At 46.6% G+C, this 24,747-nt stretch overlaps 1 protein-coding gene across 8 annotated transcripts in view; it reads right to left on the bottom strand.

Moving 5' to 3' along the window:
- wdr7 (WD repeat domain 7) overlaps positions 1-24,747 on the bottom strand; it is an 85,486-nt gene that overhangs the window by 11,708 nt on the left and 49,031 nt on the right. For all 8 annotated transcript variants that reach the window (XM_040197210.2, XM_040197205.2, XM_078088405.1 and 5 more), the window contains 6 exons: positions 20,898-21,125; positions 14,450-14,636; positions 10,575-10,692; positions 9,886-10,035; positions 9,606-9,688; positions 8,771-8,870 (listed from right to left, as the gene is read on the bottom strand). In XM_040197210.2, the coding sequence (XP_040053144.1) occupies positions 8,771-8,870; positions 9,606-9,688; positions 9,886-10,035; positions 10,575-10,692; positions 14,450-14,636; positions 20,898-21,125 (866 nt within the window). The remainder of the gene's footprint in view (positions 1-8,770; positions 8,871-9,605; positions 9,689-9,885; positions 10,036-10,574; positions 10,693-14,449; positions 14,637-20,897; positions 21,126-24,747) is intronic.

Raw genomic sequence — 24,747 nt, 5'->3', positions numbered from 1 at the left:
TCCTGCAGTCCTACTCGTGTGATTCTTGGACTGGCAGGTTAGAATATTAGATGAAGAAATAAGGACACAGGGAAAGATTTGTTGTTTTTCATACTGGGAAATGTGTGGGTGGTTGGTGTAACTCCTGGTGTTTTACCGAACCTGGAAGCTGTGCGTATCAGGACTTGAAAAAGGACTGAGAATCCGACAGTGAAAAGTGTTTGACCGGATTACACATCTGTGGGGATATGTATTAAAGGGTAAAAGGGAAAATCATAGTTAAATGATGGTGGTATAAATACGAGAGAAATAAAACAATACGAGTGAACTGGTGTTATAAGCCTCAACAATCGAGCGCTGTATTCCTCTAATACAGTAGAAGGTTCTTGATTGGGTTCACAGTATTGGGCATTGAGTCCTTTCTCTTGTGTTCAAAAACCACGTGTGAATAAATAAATAACCTGTGATGAAAATGGAGGAAACCATAACGATATGGGAGAGGTGTAAAGAAGGCACTCTGGGTTTCGCCCTATTTAAGACTTATAAGAGACATATGGATAAAACCCTAGAAAAAGATAGGAAATGTGTAACAAAAATATGTGAAGTGGGTTGCACAGATGCAGGAAAGAGGAATGTTTGGAAGGGAGACAGATTCTCAACCAACAGGCGAGCAGCTGCAGGACCATCTTAGGATGGCGAGAAGAGGAAAAGACCAAGCGCATGCGCTCCTTGCCGTTAAGGGGAGATTTTGTGGAAAAGAGAAGGAAAGTGCAGAAAAGGCAGATGAGTTCTTAGTGGACTGTAGAACATTTCTGGGAGAAATAAATGCGGTATTCGTGAGTAAGACGGCAATGCAGTTGCCGCAAACCAAAGCAGGAGAAGAGAAAGTGCATGAGACCGGTTGTAAATCTAGTGCGCCTCCTCCCTACTCGACAGGCCCATATGCGGAGGCTAATCGGTTGTTAAATGAACCACATCAGATGCCACTGAGGCAAGGGAAAGCTACTAATCCAGGAGAATCTCAGGTTTTGGTAGTTCAAAAAGGGTTGTTACAGGTAACTCCATATCCACATGAAGAGAATGATGGGGTGGAGAAGGTTTCTGCTTTTCTCTCAGAGACGCTACAATATTTGGAGGACAGGCCCCAGTTGGAACCTGTCGATTGGAGTAATCCTAACACAACACAGGGTCACTCGACAGTCGTAAAGAAGCGGCAACCCGAGCACAGACCTATGACCTCATTTAATGTAGGGGGAGGAAGAGTTGCAGGAGAAGAAACTTTGTTAGTCATAGCCCAGGCAGAGCGGCAATCAATCACCCGGCGTGGACAGGATGAGCGGGGGAGGCAGGTTGAGTCAGAGGAAGATGAGCCTGGCCCTGCAGATGATTGGGACGAGGAATTTCAGGAGCATGGAGCAGCGCTAGAGTCACAAAAACCACAGTCATCTACTCCGATGGAGCGCCATGAAAGAGGGGTTAAGAGGTAATAGGAACAGATATTATCAGGGGAATGCAGCCAGAGCGAATGTGCATCAATGTAATGATTTGAAGTCAAAAATCAGACGGGATGCTCAGGCCTCTCATCAACTACCACTGTTAACGGCTATTTGTAGAGACGGAAGTGAAAAAACAACATATGCGCCACTCGCATTGTCAGACCTAAGCATGATGAAGCTCGCATTACCTAAAATAGAGGGTGGTGCAGCGTGGATTCGTGGGTTCCTTGCTCAGTGTGCGGGTAGTGTTCCCGGTTTGGGGGATCTTAGAAGAATTTTTGTGGCGTGTGCCTCACTAGCTGACCTCCAGAAGTTAGAGGGGGAAGCCGGGACCTCTGACCTCCCTGACGGGGAGCCTCTGGCAAATTGGGTGTCAGTGCTCTGGCCAAAGCTCAGACTCCAATATCCTGTGAAGGTGGCTACCACAGAACTCACTTATGTTCCCCCACACGACAGTGAGGGTGGAAATAGTTATTTAAGGAGAGTCGGAGAATTATGGGACAACAAGTTAGGGGAAGGTGTCATGGATGATTACAGAACCAAGCTTCTTTTTCGCGGCGCCATAGAGTCATCTGTCTCGGAGACAATGAAGAACCAACTAAGAGGAATAGTGGGGTTGTCTGACATGAATTTTGATGCTTGGTCCTCACAGATTAAACACTATGTGGACCGGAGCAAAGAAAAATATGATAAGGAAAAGGGTGAATTAAACAATATTCAGTTATAATTGGCGAAAGCACAGCTAGAGTAAAGCAGAAAGAAGTTGAACCAGGGCAAGAGTGAAGCCAAACAGATGACCCAAACAACAGCGCCATCTCAGGGGGAAGGGGCACCTCAATATGACCCTGATCCAGACCCCCCTCCCTTCCCATGTGCGCCAGCCTGCCAGCAACCACAACAGGCCGCGTACACTCCTCCACAGGCTTACTATCCCCAACCTTATGCCCCGCAACCACAACACATGATGGGGGCCCCACTGTACGGTGGCTTCAGGCAACCGAAAAGACAGTGGGGAGGGGGAAATCGTGGCCGAGTTCCAAACAATGGAGGGCAGTTTAGACAACGACAGAATACTTGTTTCAGCTGTGGGCAGCTTGGATATTGGTCCGACGCATGCCCCCATCCACCTCAGGGTCAGAGGCCTCAGTCCAACCCAGCTCAATACCCTTACGATATCTATCCACCACAAGCACCACATACACCACAACAGGGTAATAGCCTGCGGCATCAGGCCCCAGGTCATCAGCAAATGCCATAGGGGTTCCCAGATCCGACGGCTGACGGTAACCTGTTTCCAGAACCCATGGTGACTCTGACAATCAACGGAAGAGATTACAGATGTATGCTGGACTCAGGTGCTAGGTATTCCACAATAAACACGCCACTGCCACCATCAAGGAATACTGTGCCAGTTATGCAAATGACGAAGGGATGTATCACTGTAACATTCCCGGATGGGACACAGCAACGATGTGCCACACCCCACTCTTATGGCCACCAGTTGCTGCAAGCTGAAGTTCAACAGACGCTGAATGCAGAGGTCTGGTGGGGGAGAGTGGAGGACTATGATGGAACTGTTCTGCATGAGACTGTCCGCCGTTGGGGCCCATGGTTCAAGGTATTACACCCGACTGAACCACCTGCGGATCCTCCTCATTGCACGATGAACTATTCGCTGTCTCCTGATGAGAACTATGACACCCTGTGGAGTGGACTTGAGTTTGAAAGCGAGGTCCATGGACATCCTGCTGTTAAGGTCCGAGAGATCTATGTGGGGAAACAAGGTGTGGCAGCTGCGGTGGAACTAACCTCTGAGTTACAAGTTCTATATGCGCTACAAGAGACCTCTGCTCCTCACATCACCTTGCTCATCCAAAGCGGAGGAGAAGCCGAGAACATGGGGCCGATGGTTAAAGCGGGGGTTGATGCCACGGACTGGGTGCCCACTCAAAATGTTAACTTACATTACTCTCAGGCTAATGACATGTACCGTATTGCACATACCTCAGAAGTAAAACTTATACCAGAGAAACACCTGCTAAGCCGCACACATGGTAGGGAAAATACTGACCATGAGAACACACAGCTCATGCTAGTTGATTTTCCTGATACATTTTGGACAAAAGGGGGAGCTGATGTGGGATTGATTCCAATGGCCCCAGTGGTAATTGAATTAAAAAACGGAACGGTCCCAATTTACCGTCCTCAGTACCCCTTAAGGGAGGAACAAATCGCAGGGATAGAAAAAACAATTGAAGTGTTGCTGCAGGCAGGTGTATTGGAGAGGACGGGGTCCCCCTGGAATACCCCGATTAACCCGGTCCCTAAACCCGGAAAGCCTGACTATAGAATGGTGCATGATTTGAGGCTCGTCGACAAAGTTGTAGTACCAACTCACTATGGCACCCCAAATCCTTATACAATGTTAAATGCAATAGGCCCTGATAAAAGATGGTTCACCTGCATTGACCTGGCGAATGCTTTTTTCTGTGTCCCTCTAGCTGTGCGCTCGAGACAAATGTTTGCGTTTACGTATGAGGGGCGCCAATATACATATACGCGGTTACCACAGGGTTATGTGGACTCACCATCGATTTTTAACCATGTTCTGAAGTCCATTTTGGCCGAGTTGGAACTACCAGGAGGAGTTGTTTTACTACAATATGTGGATGACATCCTGCTAGCAGGGACTAGTTCAGAAACGATTATGTCTACCAGAACGGTTCTGCAGTGGTTACAGGAGAACGGCTTCAAAGTGTCCAAATTGAAATTGCAGATTGGGAGACAGAAGGTGAATTTTCTGTGGAGAATTGTGTCACCATCAGGGCAAGCTATGACTGACACACAGAAGTTGTCCATTTTGCAACATCCTCGACCCACGACGGTTAGAGAAATGATGAAATTCTTAGGACTTGTAACATGGAGCTAGAATAATATACCTGATTTCTCGGTGCAGGTCGCTCCTTTGAGGGCGCTAATATTGGGTGCAGGCTATAAAAACTACTCAAAGCCTTTGGTGAGGACCCGGGAGGCGGAGGCTGCATTTATTGCCACCAAGCAGGCCATGGCCAGCGCAGCCACGTTTCACCCCCCTGACTACTCGAGACCCATCCATCTGGATGTTGTGAAAAGTACGGATTTGTGAATTCCGTTCTGTTTCGAAAGGGGGTGGGTAACATAGATCGTAAGGTTTTGATGTGCTATAGTGGTAAGCTGGATAACGTGGAAATAGGGTATCCCTCGTGTGTCAGAAACGTAGCTGCTATTGGAAGAGCGTTGATTGAAACGGCCCATATAACAATGGAACACCAGACTGTTGTGCACACATCGCATGGAATAGTTGCGTTCTTACAGTCAAACGCGTTCACACTTTCCACGGCAAGACAATCAGTCATTGAAAATTAAGAGATACGGTTGTGTAAGATTTAAATGAGGTATGAAGGTGATAAGGAATTAGGAGAGTTGTTGTATATATTGTCCATTTTTTTAGATTAATGTTTGTAGTTTTTCGAGTTTTCTCCTAAATTCAGAGATGGGCGGTAAATTGTTGAGTGCTGCTATTGAGTGTATAGTGCACGATACACTTGATACAGTATCTTGATGATGGAAGCAAATGTCTGATCAAAGGAACATTTATAGCACCAGTACACGAAATATGGAAACTTGTTACAGACGGTCATCCTGTAATGTTCAACAAGTAGTACACCCTTACATTTGGACACGCTAACCATGAGAGGTTGGTGATCTATCAGTAATGAATGAATAGATTGGATCAAACTGAGCATGAGCTGAGTTGTATCTGCAAGTAACAGACATGTCTCCCACCCTCTGCTTTGCTTTTGGGCTGAAGAGCAATAAAAGTGGAGATTAACACTGAAGGCTGGACTTGGAAGTTTCCAAGTTGAGGGCAAGAGGTATTTGTTGGTATGCGTCGATCCTTTTTCTAGGTGGGTGGAGGCGATCCCCACAAAATCAGAAAGAGCAGCAGACGTAGTAAAATGGCTGACCAGAGAACTAATACCCAGATTTGGTATTCCAGAAGTCATACGATCGGATAATGGTTCACACTTCTCGAACGCTGAACTACAAGAAATAGAGAAAACGTTTGGGATCAAGCATAAATTTGGGGCAGTTTATCATCCTCAGTCTCAAGGGCTAGTTGAGAGAGCTAACAGAACCATAAAGGAAGGTTTGGCTAAAGTCTGTGCTGAAACGAAGCTGACGTGGGTGGCAGCCCTGCCGATAGGACATGATCTTATCCCATACTGCACTAACTCTAAGCTAGGGATAAGCCCCCATGAGGTATGAACGGGAAGAAAGATGCCTTGTCCGTTAAAAACCACTTTGCCTACCACTGTCAGCCCATTGCAGTACCAACATGTGGAAATATCTGACTATATGAGAATGTGTAATAATACTGTGATGAGTATCTCTCAACAGGTGACAGATCCTTTCTGAAGATGAAGGAGAGTGTGCACCAGTGGAGGTGGATGACTGGGTACTACGTAAAGTAGCCAGACTCAGTTGGACTGATCCCCGCTGGGAAGGTCCATACAAAGTTGCAGAAGTAACCACGCACTGTGTGATAGTGTGTCGAGAGGGGTACCTGATCAATACAAGTTAACGGATCAGATAGCGGCCGGATGGGAATCATTGTTCCTTTTTATAACTGTGAACAAAAATGTGGATCGACTAAATTATGTACATTTCAATATCCAGCGGCTAACCAATATGACAAGAGATGCTCTGGAAGGGGTGCACAGCCAACTATCGGCCACCTCATTGATGACTTACCAGAACCGAATGGCTTTGGATATGTTATTAGCTGAAAAAGGAGGAGTGTGTGCGATGTTTGGCCAAGCGTGCTGCACTTTTATCCCCAATAACACCGCCCCAGATGGATCCTTTACTAGAGCATTACACGGACTCAGAGCCATGTCTGTTGAATTAGCTGAACACTCTGGTATAGATGGCACCGTCGGTAATTGGTTTGGTAAATACTTTGGACAATGGAAGGGCTTCTTCCTGTCAGTTTTTCTGACCTTAGTAATCGCAATAGTGGTTTTTGCCCTTAGTGGATGCTGCTGCATCCCCTTTATCAGACAACTATGTCTCCGACGCATCACCTCTGCAATAGATGCTAAAATACCCCTGCCATACCAGATGGCTTTGTTACATGAGAGGATCCAATTGTTAGGGCCGGAGGAGATTGGAGAGGGGATAGGTATGGTAAGAACCGACTTCGAGGGACCTGAAGAAGAAATCCTTTTAGGTTCAACATTCCTGTCCGCGTGATCTGCTAACTGTTGCACACATCATATATAGTGGATGCATACACGTAGATGGTGTGATATTTCTAGGCTAGGATGTATTCTGTGTCTATTATACTCGGTTTAGATTTTTTGTACTGTTTAGGGATTTCCATGACTGCTGCATTCACCCGTATTCACTGATATAGATATTTAGCGTTTAGATTGGCGGTTTCTTTTGATTTTTTTTGGTTTACATAATGAATTATGTAAAAAGGGGGAATTGATAATCAAAAGTTATTTTCATGGGCTTAGTTGGGGGTTTGCTGTCTTGTCTTGATTTAAGAGTTAGGTAAGGGGGTAAGCAGGATGTGCCAAGCAGGCAGACACGAGTCTGACAGGATGGGGAGTCAGTTTGTGTCCTGGCTGAGGAATGTAAGGTCTGCGGGTCAACTAGAAGATTTACCAGCCAAAGGGGGGTTAGAGACACACCAACACTATTCAACATACACACTCTGTTTACGATGTTTACGTTAAGTCAGGAGTCTGGACATTGGAAGTGACCGGATCTTAGATGCGGGAGGTGGAAGGTCCTCCTCTACGCCAGTTTAGGGCCAATAGAAATATTTCCTTCTCTGTCTTTCAAGGGTTATAAAACATGATGTTCTTGCTGATGTTAGTGAGTTGTTCTTCCGGCCTGTGTGCTGCCTGAACTGCTCCTGCCTTTGCAAACGCAGCGCTGATACTTGACCTGTGATCTGACAAATAAATTTTCCAGAACGAGAGAAGTCATTCGGCTGAATTTTTGATAACCCCGACCAGGCTCCAAATCTTGAACACGTATTCTTACAGATCCAGCTCAGCTCTTCCTGCAGAGCTGACCAGGAGGCCACAGCTGGGCTTCGGCACTTTGCATTGGCTAAATGAAAAAAAGCCCTTCCGTCACGCTGTATCTCGCGTTGACACGTCTCACGCATCCATATTTCATACGTCGTTATGGCCGCCGGGCAGTTCTGCACCAACGCCTAACAGCAAAAAATGATGACGCCGTTACCACAGCAACCCATGCCGACCGGCTGGTGAGCTTCCAGGCGACACGGCGCTCACAGATACTCGTAATGGAGACGACAGCTTCATCTTACATTGCAAATTAAATGTTTGAAATAGTTCCAGCAATGCAGTCATCTGTTGAATGCTAATTAGCACTGCAAACAGCACTGAAAGGAACGGCGATTCCCGTCTTTACACTAAAGACACACACAAACACCTTTCCACGCACGCACACACGCGCACAATCAAACCAACTGTCGGGTGAACAGGGGCCAGTGGTGTTATCAGATAAAAATGACCCCCTCCACCAGACGAGACTGCTCAGGTTACTGCAAATCAATACGCTGCAAATTACCAACACACACACACACACACACACCCCAATGGGAGCACCCACAAAGTCATACACTGAACAATCTCACACAATCACACAAAGACCACGGCGGGATTAAGAGCCATTGCTTCATCGTTCATCAATTAGGGAGAGGAACAGAACTCCTGTTGAGCTTCCCTCGTCCTCATCTCTTCCTCCACTGGCCGGCGCTCAAGGGGAGTCAGGAACAGTGTTGTTAAGTAAAGAGTTGGGCGGATCAATCACATGATGGACATTTGGTGATTGATGGAGATATTTGGTAAAAACAATGGGGATGACAGAATGATGGATAAATAAAGTCAATGATCAGTTCGGTGACAGTTGCATGGATGGAGAAATAATGATCAGGGCATCACTTGTAAATCGGCTTGTTTGATAAAATTGCACTTTCTTGTTTCTTGTTCTTCTGGGTTCGTGTCTTGGTGGTTGAAAGTCGCTTTGGATAAAAGCGTCAGCTAAATGACATGTGATGTAGATGGAAAGGAGATGAATAGGTGAATGGATGTTGACAACGAAGGATAAAACTAACACTTTGAGTCAATCAGCAACTAATCAGCTGTTTGAGCTTTGCTCTGCTGGTGCGATCAAAGCGCTGACAGGAGGGTTCACGGCGCTTAACCTACCTGGCATTTACCAGTACGAACATCGTACAGAGCCACCGAACCCTGGCGAGCTCCAACGGCGATGCGGTGGCTTCGGTCACAGTAACCAACCATGTAGAACCTGAAACGGGTGAAGAAACACACGTCAGCACCTCCCCGCTGGACATGGCCTAGTAGATCAGCACAGAAGGATGGAAGATGGAATGAAACCACTAAACAACTGAAGAACAGCTTCTGTAAGTCAAGAAATGAGACAAATTCATCCAATAAATGTGATTTTAATTTGTAGCCACATAAAGGTAAATACAAGCTAAAGGGAGGCCGATGGCTTAATTCAAATGCTGCAACAACCTCAGAACCCAAACCGCTCTGCGAAGTGCAGCCCCAGGACTATAATCCACACTGGTTTCCCACCCAGGGGGCTTGATTACCTTTGTAACACCTGTCTAGATCTGTGGAGCTCAGGAGAAGCAACAGAAAGCTGCTCGAGTGGAAACACTACAAAGTGGAACGGGCTCAGCAGGAAAGCAAAGGTCTGCAAAGACCTTTTTAATCCACCGCCTCACAATATAGTTTTGCTTGTGTTTCCTTTTGCTTGGAAGCTCAACAAAGTCCGATGCCTGGTTCCCGGGTCAGAGGGCGTCACGCGCTGAGGCCTTCTCTCGCACATTTGTAGCAACACGTAAAAAATGATTTTTTTATTAAATAGTTTAGCAGCCTCGAAGCACACGCGCGCGCACACACACACACACACACACACACACACACACACACACACACACACACACACACACACACACACACACACACACACACACACACACACACACACACACACACACACACACACACCTACTTGCAAATAGCAGGGAAACACTCCTGCAGTCCTTTCTTCTTCACCAAAGACCCCTCAATACAGTACATGATGATATCCATCACCTGGAAAAGGAGGCGCAGGGAGAAGGAGACAAGGAACAGAAGGAGGGGATGATATTCCACATAATGGTTGTGGCTTTATATTGTAGCTTTAGAAAGCTTTCTTTGGTCAGATGTTCTTAAAGCCAAACATGGAACAGTTGGTCTTCCCTGGGAATGTGGCGAATCGCCTCCTCATGTAACGTATGAGAGCGTTTTACCTCGACCAGCAGATCCACCACATCTCCGGGCATCTTCTCTACCAGGATGTCAATCACTCGCAGTATCTCAGTCTTGGCTCTGGCCAGCGTGGTGGTGTGAACGTTCTGCTGCGACTGAGAGTTGGCCTGGGCTGCATTGAACCGATGCACCTGGAAAACCACAAAAAACATCTGGGGTCTCAGGACGAGGAATGTGAGGAAACGGTGCTGAATATAGAACGTGTGATCTAACCAGTCATTAAGTGTTACGCTGGCATATCAGGACCATTGTAGGAATAGAAGACATTTACGGAAATTACAAGAGTGTTATTCAGACAAAAGGCTCAACATTTCTCATATTTACGTCGTTCATTTATGAAAACAACATTCTCTTCATTAGAGTCAGAATGTCTGTTTTTTGGGTAAATTTGTAAGCTTCGCTACTAGCTACTAGCGTCGCCGTTTTCAGTTTGTATTTTTATTACTAAAGTCCTCCTGGTGGAACTAGTCCTGCAAGATTCTAATCTACGTGATAGAAAAGAAATTCGGTTGTGTTTCTTTGCAGGAGGACATTCCGATGTCCATCAGAGGCAGTGAGGCCTCGTCCAGTGATCATCTTCTGAAATTGTATCATTTTCAATGTAAAGTTCCCCTTTGATTTCTAAGTATAAGCTGCCGGTCCCGGCGGCGTCTCAGCCGCTCACCCTCACCTCTCTGGCGATGGTGGTGATGAAGGCCGGCGGGCGGGCGGTGGCGATGAGGGAGAGGGCGTGGCGGGCTGAGCGAGCAGAGTCAGCGGGCGGGTTGAGGGGCAAACCCATCGTAACGCTGTGGAATATAAGAGAGACTTTCAAGAATCATAATGCCATTTAGGATTTGAAATTATTATTATTATTATTGACATTATTAATAATATTCAGAGGGTACTGGTCTCTGAGACAAGCCTTTCAGTATCGGAGATAAAAGCGACGAGTCAGTGCGTCATCGGCCATTTCTGAGCTGTATTTTGTAAAACGCAGCAGACTCCGAACTACCAAACTAACTACTACTATTAACTAACTACTCCTGCATATTTCACTCCACTTGCATCCTGATTGGCTGATGCTGGAGTCAGCTGCTGCATAATGCATCATCCACAGGCGCTTCACTCCTATTGAAAAGCCCAGCTGAGGAGAATGGGTTTCAATGCTACAGATGAAGATCACTTACTATAATCAGTCAAATATAAATTCACTGTTGGTTTTGGTCTTTTTATGAGATTTATGGACAGAAAAAACCCTCTAGAATATCCCGAGCTGATCCTTTTATGAGAGATTCCACAAAGAGGGAGAGACGCATTTAAATGTGCAGTCGTTCAGAGGGGAAGAAAATGAGATTAAACGGAGAGATGGAGCCTCACTAATATATGGAGTGAAGAGATTAGCGAGCAGCTTATAATGTCAAGGCCAAGTCAATGGGAGCTATTCACCAGACGACGGCATAATAGACTCCCACAATGCAACAGGAATTAGACACACACACCCTAACAGCTGGCCACACACTCCCCTCTGAGTGTGTGTGTGTGTGTGTGTGTGTGTGAGAGACCGAGAGAGAGAGAGAGAGAGAGGGAGGCATGAGGGAGGGAGAGGCATAGAGGGAGGGAGGGAGAGGCATGGAAGGAGGGGGGTCGGGGGTCGGGGTGGACGGCCGGGCGAGAAGCACTATTCGTCTCCTCTGATTACAGATCACAGCCACAGCAATTAATACCGGTAATATAGTGGCAATAGATCAGCGATATTGAAATGTTTAATTAGATCCAGAGGGCCGGCTGTAATTGGAAGCAGTCACAGAGTTGATATAAGGCGGCGGGGGGCCAGGAGCTAATTGTACAGAGAACCATTAAGGTTAACGGCCGACACTTAGAACATGTAAGGAAATAATCTGGATTATTAGTACAGTCACTGTAGAACACACCGACACGTGTTGGGCGGTGAGGCCGGTCACAGGTCGCCCCAGAGGGCCTTTCGTCCAGAGGGGGTCCTTCTGTCAGATTTAAACTGAATGAAGAACAGCAACTTCCAAGGAAATTCTAACTAAAACAGACAAGCAGTTTATCACATGCAGAGCGGAGAGTGCGGGTCGGGATGTCGGGTTGGACCAGGTCCTGGATGTAAGCTGGATCCATTCACAGCATGGTACGTGAGCTTAGAACTGGAGAGTCTCTTCCCAGGAAAGAGAAGTAGTTCAGTCTTGTCGGGGTTGATTTTCAGATGGTGGGCGGATCCACTGAGAGATGTCAGTCAGGCAGGCAGAGATCAGAGTGAGGGAAGGAGAGAATTAGTTGGGTGTCATCGGCATAGCTGTGGTAGGAGAAGCCATGCGAGCGAATGGCCTGAGAGAGTTGGTGTAGAGCGAGAAGAGGAGGGGATCCAGGACGGAACCCTGAGGAACTCCAGTAGTAAGAGGACAAGGTTCCGACACAGATCCTCGCCAGGTTACCCGGCAGGTGCGGCCGTCGAGGTAGGACGAGAGAAGGGAGAGAGCAGAGCCTGAGACACCAAGTTCCTGAAGGGAGGAGATCAGGATCTGGTGGTTGACTCTGTCAAATGCAGCAGAGACGTCCAGAAGGACGAGGACAGAGGAGAGAGAGGCTGCTCTAGCAGTGTGGAGTTGCTCTGAGACAGCGAGGAGAGCAGTCTCTCTGGAGCCTTGAAGCCTGACTGGTGGGGGTCAAGGAGGTTGTTATGGTGGAGATAGGAGGAGAGTTGGCTAAAGGTCACACGTTCAAGAGTTTTGGATAAAAAGGGAAAAAGAGAGACGGTCTATAGTTGTTTTCTTCAGAAGGGTTAAGGGTAGGTTTCTTCAGGAGAGGGTTGACTCTCGCCTCCTTCAGAGAAGTGTGAAAACAGCCAGATAACAGAGCATTGTTGATGAGACAGGTGAGGAAAGGAAGAAGGTCAGGTGCGATAGATTAAATAAAGTAAACGGGATCACAAGATTGGTTAACATTTGCTTAAAAGACTAAATTTACAATGTCCACAGCTAACACACTTGTGTGTGTGTGTGTGTGTGTGTGTGTGTGTGTGTGTGTGTGTGTGTGTGTGTGTGTGTGTGTGTGTGTGTGAATCTGGCAACATTCACGGCTGACTTTAGCCAGCCGACACTGTCACACACGTACGCACAGCGAGGAGACGGAGCATTGATTTTTTCGTGTGCACGGGAGGAGTGAATAACCACGATGACATGACGAGTCACTGCTGTGTGTGACTGACTGTTTACTGACTGCTCAATGAGTTGATACTAAATGGGTTACGAGGGGGCTTTACAGACTGCCTTCAGAAGGGGCTCAGTGCCCGGTGCACATAAAGCAGCACATGTACGTATGACGTGGATTCAGTTGGGTAAGTGTGCTGAATGACTGGTGCAGTGATCTAGTCACTGACTGACTGACTGTTCTGCCGGCTAGTTGCTTTACACCTTCTGTGGTTTTCTTAATAACTTCCCCACTGGTTAGCTGGCTGTAATCCTAACACAGTGCTAGTCTACTGACTAATTACGTAGCGGATTCCCTGGCTGAATGACATACTGCACGTTAAACGTATTCATGGGATTCTAACCTTCGTAAAGCCATACGGTCCTTTATCTTCAGTCATGTAACAGTTGGAGGCTTGTCTACTGTAACAACGCCACCCGGACCTTTACATAATAAAGTACCTCATTGCTTTATTAAATTGGCTTGTTTTGTCCTTGTGTCAGCACGCAGCAGACATCTCTGTACTCATTTAACCAGACTCAGCCAGCTCGGCTTTCAGCCTAACAGGATCAACTCATGTTGGCCGGCTGGGCGTCAGCAGGGAGGGAGACACGGCCCTCTGTACCACACGAGAGGATACCGCTGAATTACTTTCTCTCTGCAACCATGACCTTTGACCTACTCTGTTGGTTAGGACTGCTGCCGACGTCATGCTCCAAGTGTCTGATCACACAGACGTTGTTGTTCAATACAGCATGAATTCTTCTTCTTAATCATGTAAAGGCATATCTGTTCAGGACGGGTGAACTGGTTATTATAATCTAAAGGGTTTGTCCACTGAAGACACTAGTTGGACACCATGTGAACACAGACAGAGGAGTCCCATGTCGGAGCAGCGCAGACATCGTTACATCATCATAATGTCCTGCAATCAGATTACAGTCTGGCTTCCATAACTCAGCGTGTCAGACTGTTTCTCTGTGCGTTTCTGTTTGAATCAACAGGCAGGCGTTAGTCTGAATGAACCAATCAGTCTGCACATGGAACATGTCCTTATTTCATGCTCACTCTTATTTCATATGTAAGATTTGTTTCCATTTGCACGAGCCGGGGTTTTTAAGGGACAGCTCATCCCAAAATTAAAGACGTCCACTTACCTGATGTGCCATTTGACGGTAAAGATTGTTTGGTTGTCAGATTTGAAAATACCGGCCTGTGGTGATGTCTCCCTTCCTAACGGTACAATGGGACTTGTGGTGCCCGAAGCCCCCCGGAAATATCTCATTTTTATTTGGTTTAGATTTCAGGTGCAGTGTTGTCATTAACGGAGACATTTGAGCGGGCGTCACTCACTTGGCCAGCTGCTTCTCGGCGTCGGCACAGAGCTCCAGCAGCCCCATGAGCACCGCCGACACGTCCATGTACGGCTCCCACACGGTGAAGCCTCGGCCAATCAGGTCGATGGCGGTGCGGCGGATGGTGCTGTGGGGAGGCAGCTTGGGACTCGGGGGCTGCAGCAGCAGGAAGGTCAGCGCCTTACCTGCAAACGGCAGCAGAGTAAAGAAGAATTGAAGCTCCCGCACACGCGCATGCACACACACGCACACGCACATGCACACGCACGCAGGATGGAGGTCGCTTCATCGCTGACCTGACATTTGAGCCAGTCTCTGTAGGGACCGGCTGACCATTAAGGCTTCTGAAAATATCCCCCATCCCTCAATAAGTGGACTCCGGGTGTCTGTCTGTCTCTGCCCGTCTCACCCGCTGAAGCCGGAGGTTCCGGAGCACTTTGGGAAGGATAACGTCGAGACAGAGAGGACAATGCACACTAATCAACAGGTGTGCTGGAAGTGAGTCGCCCACAGAGGCCAATTTCCATCTGCTGTCCCCGGCCAGATGTTTTTAAGGTTCCCGAAAATAAAAAAAACTAATATCTCGAAAGAAAATGTAATTGAAATCTGTAGACAAACGGACACAACGTATAAACAGAACCAGTACATTAGAATTATTCAGAGTTCATTGACGTGTGTGTGTTTACCGTTCACTGTATTTCATTTGTAAATAATATGAAGAGACACATAATGTATAATATATGTGATCATTTACCTTGAATCTTTTTAACCCTGTGACAGCTCTTCTTGTCTCGAGTCCCCAGACACACAAAGCGAATGTCGTCGTCTGGATCTCGGGCCATTTTATCATCAACCCGCCTTAAACGGCAACTCCCCCACCCCCTTAATGCATTATGAAGATATAGCTGGAGGCTAACTGTGTTAGCATTGCTGGGACTGCTATGATATATATCTGCAGATTGAGCGCTAACTGCGTTGTTATGGGTGAAGTAGACTGTGGGAGACGGATGTCGTGTTGTGGCTGTGGGCGAAGAGACAAGGAGTCAAACTTGCAGAGCGGGCGTGCGGTTGGGGTGTTGTGGCCTGCTGATAGGCCGGTGAACTTCGACCCTCATTTGGGATCAACATGACGTGGGCAAACGCCCGCGTGGGCAGAAGAAAATCAATCCTGTTTTTTGTTACACTCATCAATACACACACACACACACACACACACACACACACACACACAGTGGAGTATAAATAGCAGTTGTGGTGGGTTTAATGAACTTTGACCTCGTGTTAGTAATTAGTAGGAATCACCAAGAGAAGAGTTGTGCTCTCTTCTAACAGTTCGATTGAGGAGTCTGCATCATAGCTGCCCCACTGAACACGGCTTCTCCTCTTTTTATAAAGACCGGGTGTGTTTAGCAGAGTTAAGGTCAGCGCGTAATCAGGCTCTACATTAAAAGAAGAGCTCAAATGGATCAGAGCATTTAATAGTACTGCAAAAGACACAGACATAACATTTCCCTCGGGTTGTATTCATACCACATCTCTCAGTAGAAATAGTTGTGTTGAGTGTAAAATGGACTGGTAGGTGTGGATGTGAGGGAGAACGGTTGCAGGAGACCAGTCCGAGCTGGACTAGCAGGGATTGGCTCCGGCCCCCCGTGAGAAGGATTAAGCGCTTTCAGGATGGCCGGACGGTTCAATTTTATTCTAACCCCTTTCTTCAGCTGCTTAAGCAAAATCCTTATATAACTCTGAAACTAAAGAGAGATTCAAATGCAGACAGACCCGATGGCCGTGGTGCAGACGGGTTAGCAAGTTAAAAAGTAACCAATGTTACACTGTTTAGAAATATATGACAAAAGAATTGGAGAGGCTTTAATGAGTGTAACACGCTACACAGGAAACAAGACGCTTTGCCTCTGATGGGAAAGCAACTCCACAATAGTTGGAAATAAACTGATAATAAATAAAGGGGCCAGTCGGAGGGAAACGGTGCTAAAGGTCACCAGTCAGACTCAAACCCTGAACATTGATGCGGTTCCCAGTCGACCTGCAACCCCCCAACCGAAAAACAGAGTGGGCCTTAGAGGCTGCAAGGTCAAAGTTCAACGCTGCGCGAATGTGCCTGTAAGTGGCCACGGTGTGTGTGTGTGTGTGTGTGTGTGTGTGTGTATATATATATATATATATATATATATATATATATATATATATATATATATATATATATATATATATATATATATATATATATATATATATATATATATATATATATATATATGTGTGTGTGTGTGTGTGTGTGTGTGTGTGTGTGTGTGTGTGTGTGTGTGTGTGTGTGTGTGTGTGTGTGTGTGTGTGTGTGGATAATAAACCTGATGGAGACCCAAACTCACATAAAGCGTTTCCACGTAGAACCCTTTCATTCTACTTTTGTTCGCTGCTACTGAAGATGGCTGTTAGCAATCAGCGCTGTAATTGGCCGGATCGAGATTCAAATTGAGGACCCCTCCCTTCTCCTCAGTGAGCAGGAAGGGACAGCGGTCCAGGACTCGGGGTCCATTTCTCAAGGCGGACCCAAATGAACCCATAGCTATTGACAAAGCATCAGTGGGCCATAATGAGCCGTTAGTTAGGGCAGTAAACACGTCACATGGACACAGGGGGGGTGATTAGGGCAGTGGGGGGGTGATTAGGGCAGGGGGATAAGAAGGGAGGATGTTGGGACCAAAGGAGGGAGGGATTGTGAAATCGTGATGGATGTGCCACGTCTGAGGTTGACCGGGCCGAGTCCACCACTAACGGGCCTTTCTACCTTCTTTCTTCCTCCGCTGGAGCCCAAATGAGAGGTGAAGGTAAATCAATGGAGGACTTGGTTAGTGGACGAGAGAGAAGGAGCTACATTTTTAATCTTTTTATCTGAAGAGAGAAAGAATAAGAGAGAGAGAAAGGAGAAAGGCAACAGATATGTTTTCAAAGCCGTATTCTGCACTTTTAAGTTATTAATCAGTAAAAAAAAAGGTGTCCTAATCAAATATCAACCCAAGATTAAGCTACGGTAACTGTTACAACAACCTAGCGAATGATAGAAATGACTATTTAGTTTCAAAGCCCTAAACCTGAAGAAACCCTGATCATCACCATGGTTGATGAGACACACAGAGACGGCTGCAGACAATCAGCAAATGAATGTTTGTGTCCCTGCTCCTTTGTTTGCATGAATTTTAGCAAATTAGTTGATGTTATTCTCCAGAGAGGTGGAGGGGGGCAATTAAAAGATGGTGCTCAACCCCCAAACAAGGTGTAGCTTTCATGGCCTGTTGTTCTCCTGGTCAGTTTTCTGTAAAAGATGTTTTAAAATGCCACGTTCACGTTGAAAGGAGCCTCGGCGGGAACTCTGAGCGTTACTGTCCACAGAAGACACACAGATGTGCAGTTTGTTGGTGTTATCCTGTCCACGGACGTCCCACCTTCCCTCCGTCATCATCTGTCCTTCCTTCCTTGAGTTTAATCTCCTTCCCCCCGTTGCCATATGAAATCATCAATCTACGCTGCGCTGTATAGACTCCGGTAGCCCACCTCCCCCCGTCTGGGAGGACAGCTCTCATTCATCAAACACACTGCGCTGGATCCATCCTTCAACTTCATAACACAGAGGGGAGACGGGGAGACGGGGGAGAGCAAAGGAGAGAGAAAAACAATAGACCCTCCCCACATGCTTTTCACCGTCACGTGTAATCATGTGATGGAGCTTTATATCGAGTTGAAACATGTTTCACAGGGTTCAGCCTCTCGGTGGTGACTTCTTAAAGGTTCAGATGGTTGGGACCTAAACATGGTGCTCACGTACCAGGCTGTGAATGGATCCAGCTTCCATCCAGGACCTGGTCCAACCCGACATCCCGACCTCTGACCTCTCCGCTCTGCATGTGATGAACTGCTTGTTCCTCCTCACTGAGAGCAAAACACTCGACTAGATCTCCACTCTTTGCTGTCCTGCTCCTAAATGGTGGAAGGAGGTCTCTGAAGACATCAGGACCACAGAGAGCCTTCACATCTTCAGACTAAAGACACACCTCTTCAGACTCTACCTCCACTAACACACTAACTAACTGCAGCACTTACATTGGACTCATAATGGTTCTTATCTACAGCAAGTTGTACATCGGTCCTTTTGTTTCTTGTTCTTCTGAGTTTGTTTCCTTATGGTTGAAATGGACTTATTGTAAGTCGCTTTGGATTAAAGCGTCAGATAAATGACATGTAATAACTAGAGCTGTAACAATTATTTAGATAATCGATTCATTGGTTGATTATTTGTTTTCCGATTAATCGGATGAAAAAAACGCATTAAAGAAAGAATAAAGGGTTGGCAATTAAACAGAAGTGCAAAAGACTGAAGGTCCACAAACCGGTTGCTCCTTGAACATAATCATTTTTGAAAAATAAAGAAAAATACAAATCAGAAAATGTAACAGGATTTGTTTCAAGGTGAACTTGTTCTCTACACTCACAAACGCACACTCAGAAACACCCAAGTTCACTTATTCTTAAGCTTATTCATTAAATTATTATCAACACAGCTAAAAAAGTGCTATGAGATGAATTTAAAACGGCATTAAGTACAATACACACAAATCATGACAACAGATTTAAAAAGTAATGGTCCAAAAAAGGCTTTAATGCGGTTATTAGCGAGCTAACGCTAGCTTGATCAACTGGGTAATGATGCTAATACTGATTAGCTGCTGGAGTTCCCACGTTCCCTTTTAACATGGGAGGCCGTTGGTTTCCCTTCTTTCCCGTGTAGTCAATGACAGACCGAGCAGGCCTCCTTCAACTCGCCAAAAAAAACAAGTCTGGGAGTCTGACCGAGTAGACGCAGGAAGTAGCGGGGCCATCAGGTCGCGCTGAATGAGGATTCCTGCCCTTTGCAGTTAGTTTTTTAGTGTCCTTTAAAGGCAAATATAAAGCAAGGAATGTGTGTGTGCGCGTCCTACGTTTAGCATCCGTCCCATACGGACAGATCCCAGTAGATCCCTTTGCAGTGAGCCACTGCACTGAACTAGGTGAGACGGCCTGAATCCATTTAGAGATCCTTGAAAAGGCCGGTCATGTTGAATGTACAGCCTCTTGTGTTCGGCTGCCAAGTGATCTTATACGCTGTAACTGCCAATCAGTATGAAACCTTACAAAGACCAGTGTCACACTCAAGTTCTCCAGCAGGTCCAGGAGGACAACCTGCAGAAATCATCAGTGAAGCTCACAGGAAAATCCTGCATGAAATTGCCAATAGATCTCCATTTTAATCAATATTTTCCTAAAAAGTGTGGCGTGGAAGATCATGTCACGTGGTTTCACTTCAACGCCATCAGCCGGGAATCTCGCCCAAACTAAGAGGACTATCTGCAGTGGAAAACCAGAGTTGATAGTAAAAGCCAGTGGAAATTAGGGCTCAGTCTTATTAACTTGCTCTTTGATTTCTGGTTCAAATGAGGATTTCAAATAGCGTGTTGTATTTTATCGGGGCAAAGCTCCGCTGTGACTGCTTGATGTTAAGAGCAAATTAAACATTGATGACTTTGAGGGCTTTGGTTTATTCTGTGAACCCAGCCAGAGGGGCACGTGAGAGGCTTTAATAAGGTCGGGCGAGCTCTACTCAAGGGGCTCAATTAAAGGTGTAGTTGTTCTCCTCTGATGGCACGGGGCGGGCTTCTCTGGAGCCTCCGTGTGCGTGTGTGTGTGTGTGTGTGTGCAAACAGGTGAGTTGACCACTGTGCACAGGGCCAACATCACGCTCCATGGTCTATCAGTGGATGACCCCAGGGGCAGCCACTCAGAGCTCAGGGGCAGCAGGGTGGAAGAGGGACTCTGCTTAGTGCAGGTTTGATGCCCACCAACGTCCACCGCTGCAGGCCCCCGTGTGGCACAGCCCGTCTGTCTGGACTCACCGTGCGTGTGTGTGTGTGTGTGTGTGTGTGTGTGTGTGTGTGTGTGTGTGTGCGTACCAAGCTCCTTAAAGTGTTAAGCTTGTCGGGGGAAAATCAATCCCAACTTTCTCACCCCTTTAATCCAACAGCAAAGTTACTACTTTGACAGTTGTGTATCCTGGACAGACAGTACCTCTCTGAAGGGCACATATTGTGACACACACGCAATGTAAATACTATGGGATTAAGGGGTCAAGGCGACATTATTAGATGAAGTTGCCAGGGGACAAAAGATCGCAGGCCTGTGCGGTTGTACTTTGTCTGCGTCCAACCCACTCAATGCATCACTGGGGCTAAAAACAAACAATTACCCAAATGTTCTGGCCTTTATTACGGGCTGTGGAGAGAAGGGCCATGCGAAGGAATCAGAGCTAAACAACCAAAATATGGAACAGAATGTCTGGTCCAGCCAGTGGAAATAATGGAGACACGTAGCAACGAGTGTGTCTTCTGCGTACATACATGTGTGTCTGGCCAGCGAGTAGTTGGACGAGCCTCCGCTCGTCAGCCCGAAGCCCTCGGGCACCTGTCCGCCCCCTCGGTTCCGGGCCAAGCCTTTCGAAGGTTCGATCTCAGCGCCGAACTCGGCCCCGACGACCCCCAGCAGCACGATGGCGGTGGCCTGCTTGCGGCGCTCCTCGTACGAGTTGGAGATCTTCTTGGCGTTGGGCGGAAGGTTGGACAGGCAGCCTGGTAGAGGGACAGAGGCGTCAACACGGGCACAATGCTTAGGATTTACATCTTCACTTGTGTAACTACTCTGTAATCACATGACACACGGAGCAAACGTCATACGCTCCATTCGTGTTGGATCAACTGTGACGATTGTCCCCCCAAACACAGCCGCAAACCCTAAATCAACCACTTGAGACCTCTAAGCAGCGGACCAATGTCTGCAGCAGGTTTTACCGCTACGTCCCACACGATCAAACGCCTTTGTGCATTTTGTAGTTGGCAAATAGCAAAAATCCTTATTCAAGATCTGTTAATACGAAGGTTTTTAAATAATTAACATAACATTGGGAGACATTATTTATAAGTTTGTTCAGCCCCCTGCAGCAAATTTCCAAAACTGCTCTTAAAATATGCAGTACAATACAGTTGATACAGTGAAGTCTCCCAAAAAAGCCAGCAGCTATTCCTTTACTAAACTTTTACAGGAATATTAATGACACACACATGGTGCTTCATTTTGAAAAAGGTCAAAATAGATTATGTAAAAGTTGTAATAGAATTTATATATATTATATATATATATTATATAATATATTTATATATATTATATAATATATTTATATATATTATATATATATAATATATATATATATTAAAATATTTGTGAAAAGAAAACACAAACCAATTTCTGTGGAATCTCCCACAACTGTCTCTGCATATGAAGTGACTTGTATGCAATTTATTGTAATAAAGTCCCTGTATAACATTTGAAAATCAGCTATATCTCAACTAAAGTCACAGCATCATCATTCTGCCAAAAATAATGAATGCCAAATATCAAAAAACCGCCAACAGCTCCATCTAATGTCCGGCACACGATAAGGAAACTTCATTTGGATGCAAAGCTGCAGGACCAGAAGCCCAATCGGACGGAAATGCTGCTTTCAAGGCCCTTTCGCTTTCAGGGACTCGCTGAATTCAGACAGGAACATTGCAGTTCGTTATGAAAGGTCTGTTTATTTCCTTCCACGGACGCGTTTGAGAGATGTTTTAGCTGGATGGAGTGCGGGGGGCAGGGGGACCCCGTTCTCATTCCTTTCTTTTCATGGTGGTTAAAAAAAACAGCAGGCCTGTGAGTCTCCATTGAGCCGATAACAACTGAACAGGCACACTTCTATTGTCCTGGTATTAACCATCACACACACACACACACACAGGCACATGTCTTTGTCCCGCTGAAAGCCTTTAGCCACACACACACACACACACGTTCACAGACCTGTGATCGGGGATGTGCGTGTGGCCGTGCGTGTCCATCCATTGTGTTCTCCAAGGCGACCCCAAAATAACCCCTTTTGTGTGTGTGCGCGTGTGACAGGGTCCACGCAGTGGGGAACCGCTACAGTCCTGAGAGGAACACGAGTGTGTGTGTGTGTGTGTGTGAGTAACACAGTGGGAGATGAGAGCTCCTTACACCCCTTGGATCAAAGGCCCAATAAGTACTACATAAAATCTGTGTGTGCATGTTACAACCAAACACACACCCACGGATTCCTCTTTCTTCTCTCTCTCTCCTTCTGGATGAGCGAGCACAGCGTTGTTATGGATTGGCAAGGAAATTAACACACACACACACACACACACACACACACACACACACACAGAGAGTGATGAATAGAGAGGGCCAGTTAGTTGGTCACTGATGTGTCTACTCTCTTCAGGTGTTGGATTTGTTAGCATCCTTCCCATTTGATGCTCAGGGATTCATAAACATCTGGAGCATCTGTGGTTGTTAACATGTATGCTGCTGTCGAACTGCTCCGTTAACACGGATGGAGGCAAAAAATAGGTAAGATGTAAAAAAAAGAAAAAAAAGAAAATTGATTTACAAGTGGAACGTCAACATGTCAACAAAGCGTACAATCATTGGGTCCAAACAAAGGGCGATGGTTTGGATTCTTAGTGCACAGGTGAAGATGCTGGAACGTTGGTCTCGCTGTTAACTGCTAGTTACTCTCCTGTAAACAGCTTCGGGTGCTTTGCTGCGGCCGCAGTGATGAAGCTGAAGCTGTTGGAGAAAACGCGACCTCGGACGGCGTGAAGCGATGGAAAACAAATCGGATGTGTTGAACGCAGAATTATACACAATCCGTAATGCGTATTTCACAGACAACTCACAAAAGGCTGACAAGGGCCGGCCAGAATATGAGTGTATTCACTGCTTGCTGGGAACAACCACGTGATGCGTTCAAGGCCTGTTTTTGTAGAGTTGCAGCAGAGCACTTGTGTGGAACGCCGTGGCGTCAGGGTGACAGCGTTACCCAGCCGTCCAATCCAAGGCCAGGAGGGTCGGGATGTGCAGCCTCATCGATAGTGTTCACTATTGTTTTACTCTACAGTGACTATACATTATTACCATCGTTAATAACAGCAACCAGATGTAGCCAATGGGACACAGGTTTTTGGGGGGGTGTCTTCTGATATTTTGTCCACTATGTGTTTGTGTCTCCGTCCATTTTCAGAGCTCAGAAGCCCGTCCCCCCATATTTCCATATCATATCGCGGTGCTTTTTTTGTAATGAGATTGCTAAGGGCCAGCTGTCATTTGGAGAAAGGCTCAGCGGCCGGCTCTGATAAGTGGATTACAGATGGCATCCGTCCTCGGGCCAGACTGGGCCAGTAGATAACAGAATTACAGAGAGACTCCCAACCACAATCACTAAAAAGTTGGAATTTACAGAGGGAGACTTTTATTCATTCCTGCGCATGTTAGGAGGAGGGCGCTGTGGCGTGTTCACCACCCGTAGCCAATGAACAGGCCTTTGACGGCTTCTGACTCCTGGTTGGACGAGCGGCCGTCATCGGCGTTTGCTTCTGATGTTCAAAATGCATCACTGTGTTGTGGAAACACAAATGTCTCCTCAAAAATGTCTCTGGGTCTGTAGTACGGGTGAGAGGAGACATTTGGATTAGGGCTGTCACAATATCTATAAATATATATGTGCGATTACATCGCCACTGAAATAATGACAATATAATAGCATAGTAATAAGATTACTTCAAAGAACAAAGAACGTTTTATTTGTCAGATAGACATTAGAATTGGGATGTGAAAAAATATATCCCATATTAACCGTTTAACGCGGGGGGGCCTTAACGCGGGGGGGCTTAACGCAAGGGCCTTAACGCAGGGGGGGCCTTAACGCGGGGGGGGTTTAACGCGGGGGGGGTTTAACGTGGGGGGGCCTTAACGCAAGGGCCTTAACGCGGGGGGGGCCTTAACGCGGGGGGGCTTAACGCAAGGGCCTTAACGCAGGGGGGGTTTAACGCGGGGGGGGGTTTAACGCGGGGGGGGTTTAACGCGGGGGGGCCTTAACGCAAGGGCCTTAACGCGGGGGGGGGGCCTTAACGCGGGGGGGGTTTAACGCGGGGGGGGCCTTAACGCGGGGGGGGGTTTAACGCGGGGGGGGCCTTAACGCGGGGGGGGTTTTACGCGGGGGGGGTTTAACGCGGAACTTCATGTTCAACTCAACTGGTTTCTTTCTACTTGAGTTGCTTTTAACATGTACAGTATTACAGGGAAAAGGATGAAGCGATTATCCTTGTTTGGCTTGATACTTTCTGCAGGGTTATGGTG

The sequence above is a fragment of the Gasterosteus aculeatus genome, chromosome 14, assembly GCF_964276395.1.
Source record: "Gasterosteus aculeatus chromosome 14, fGasAcu3.hap1.1, whole genome shotgun sequence".
Taxonomy (NCBI): domain Eukaryota; kingdom Metazoa; phylum Chordata; class Actinopteri; order Perciformes; family Gasterosteidae; genus Gasterosteus; species Gasterosteus aculeatus.
This window is presented reverse-complemented; position numbering and strand designations above follow the sequence as displayed.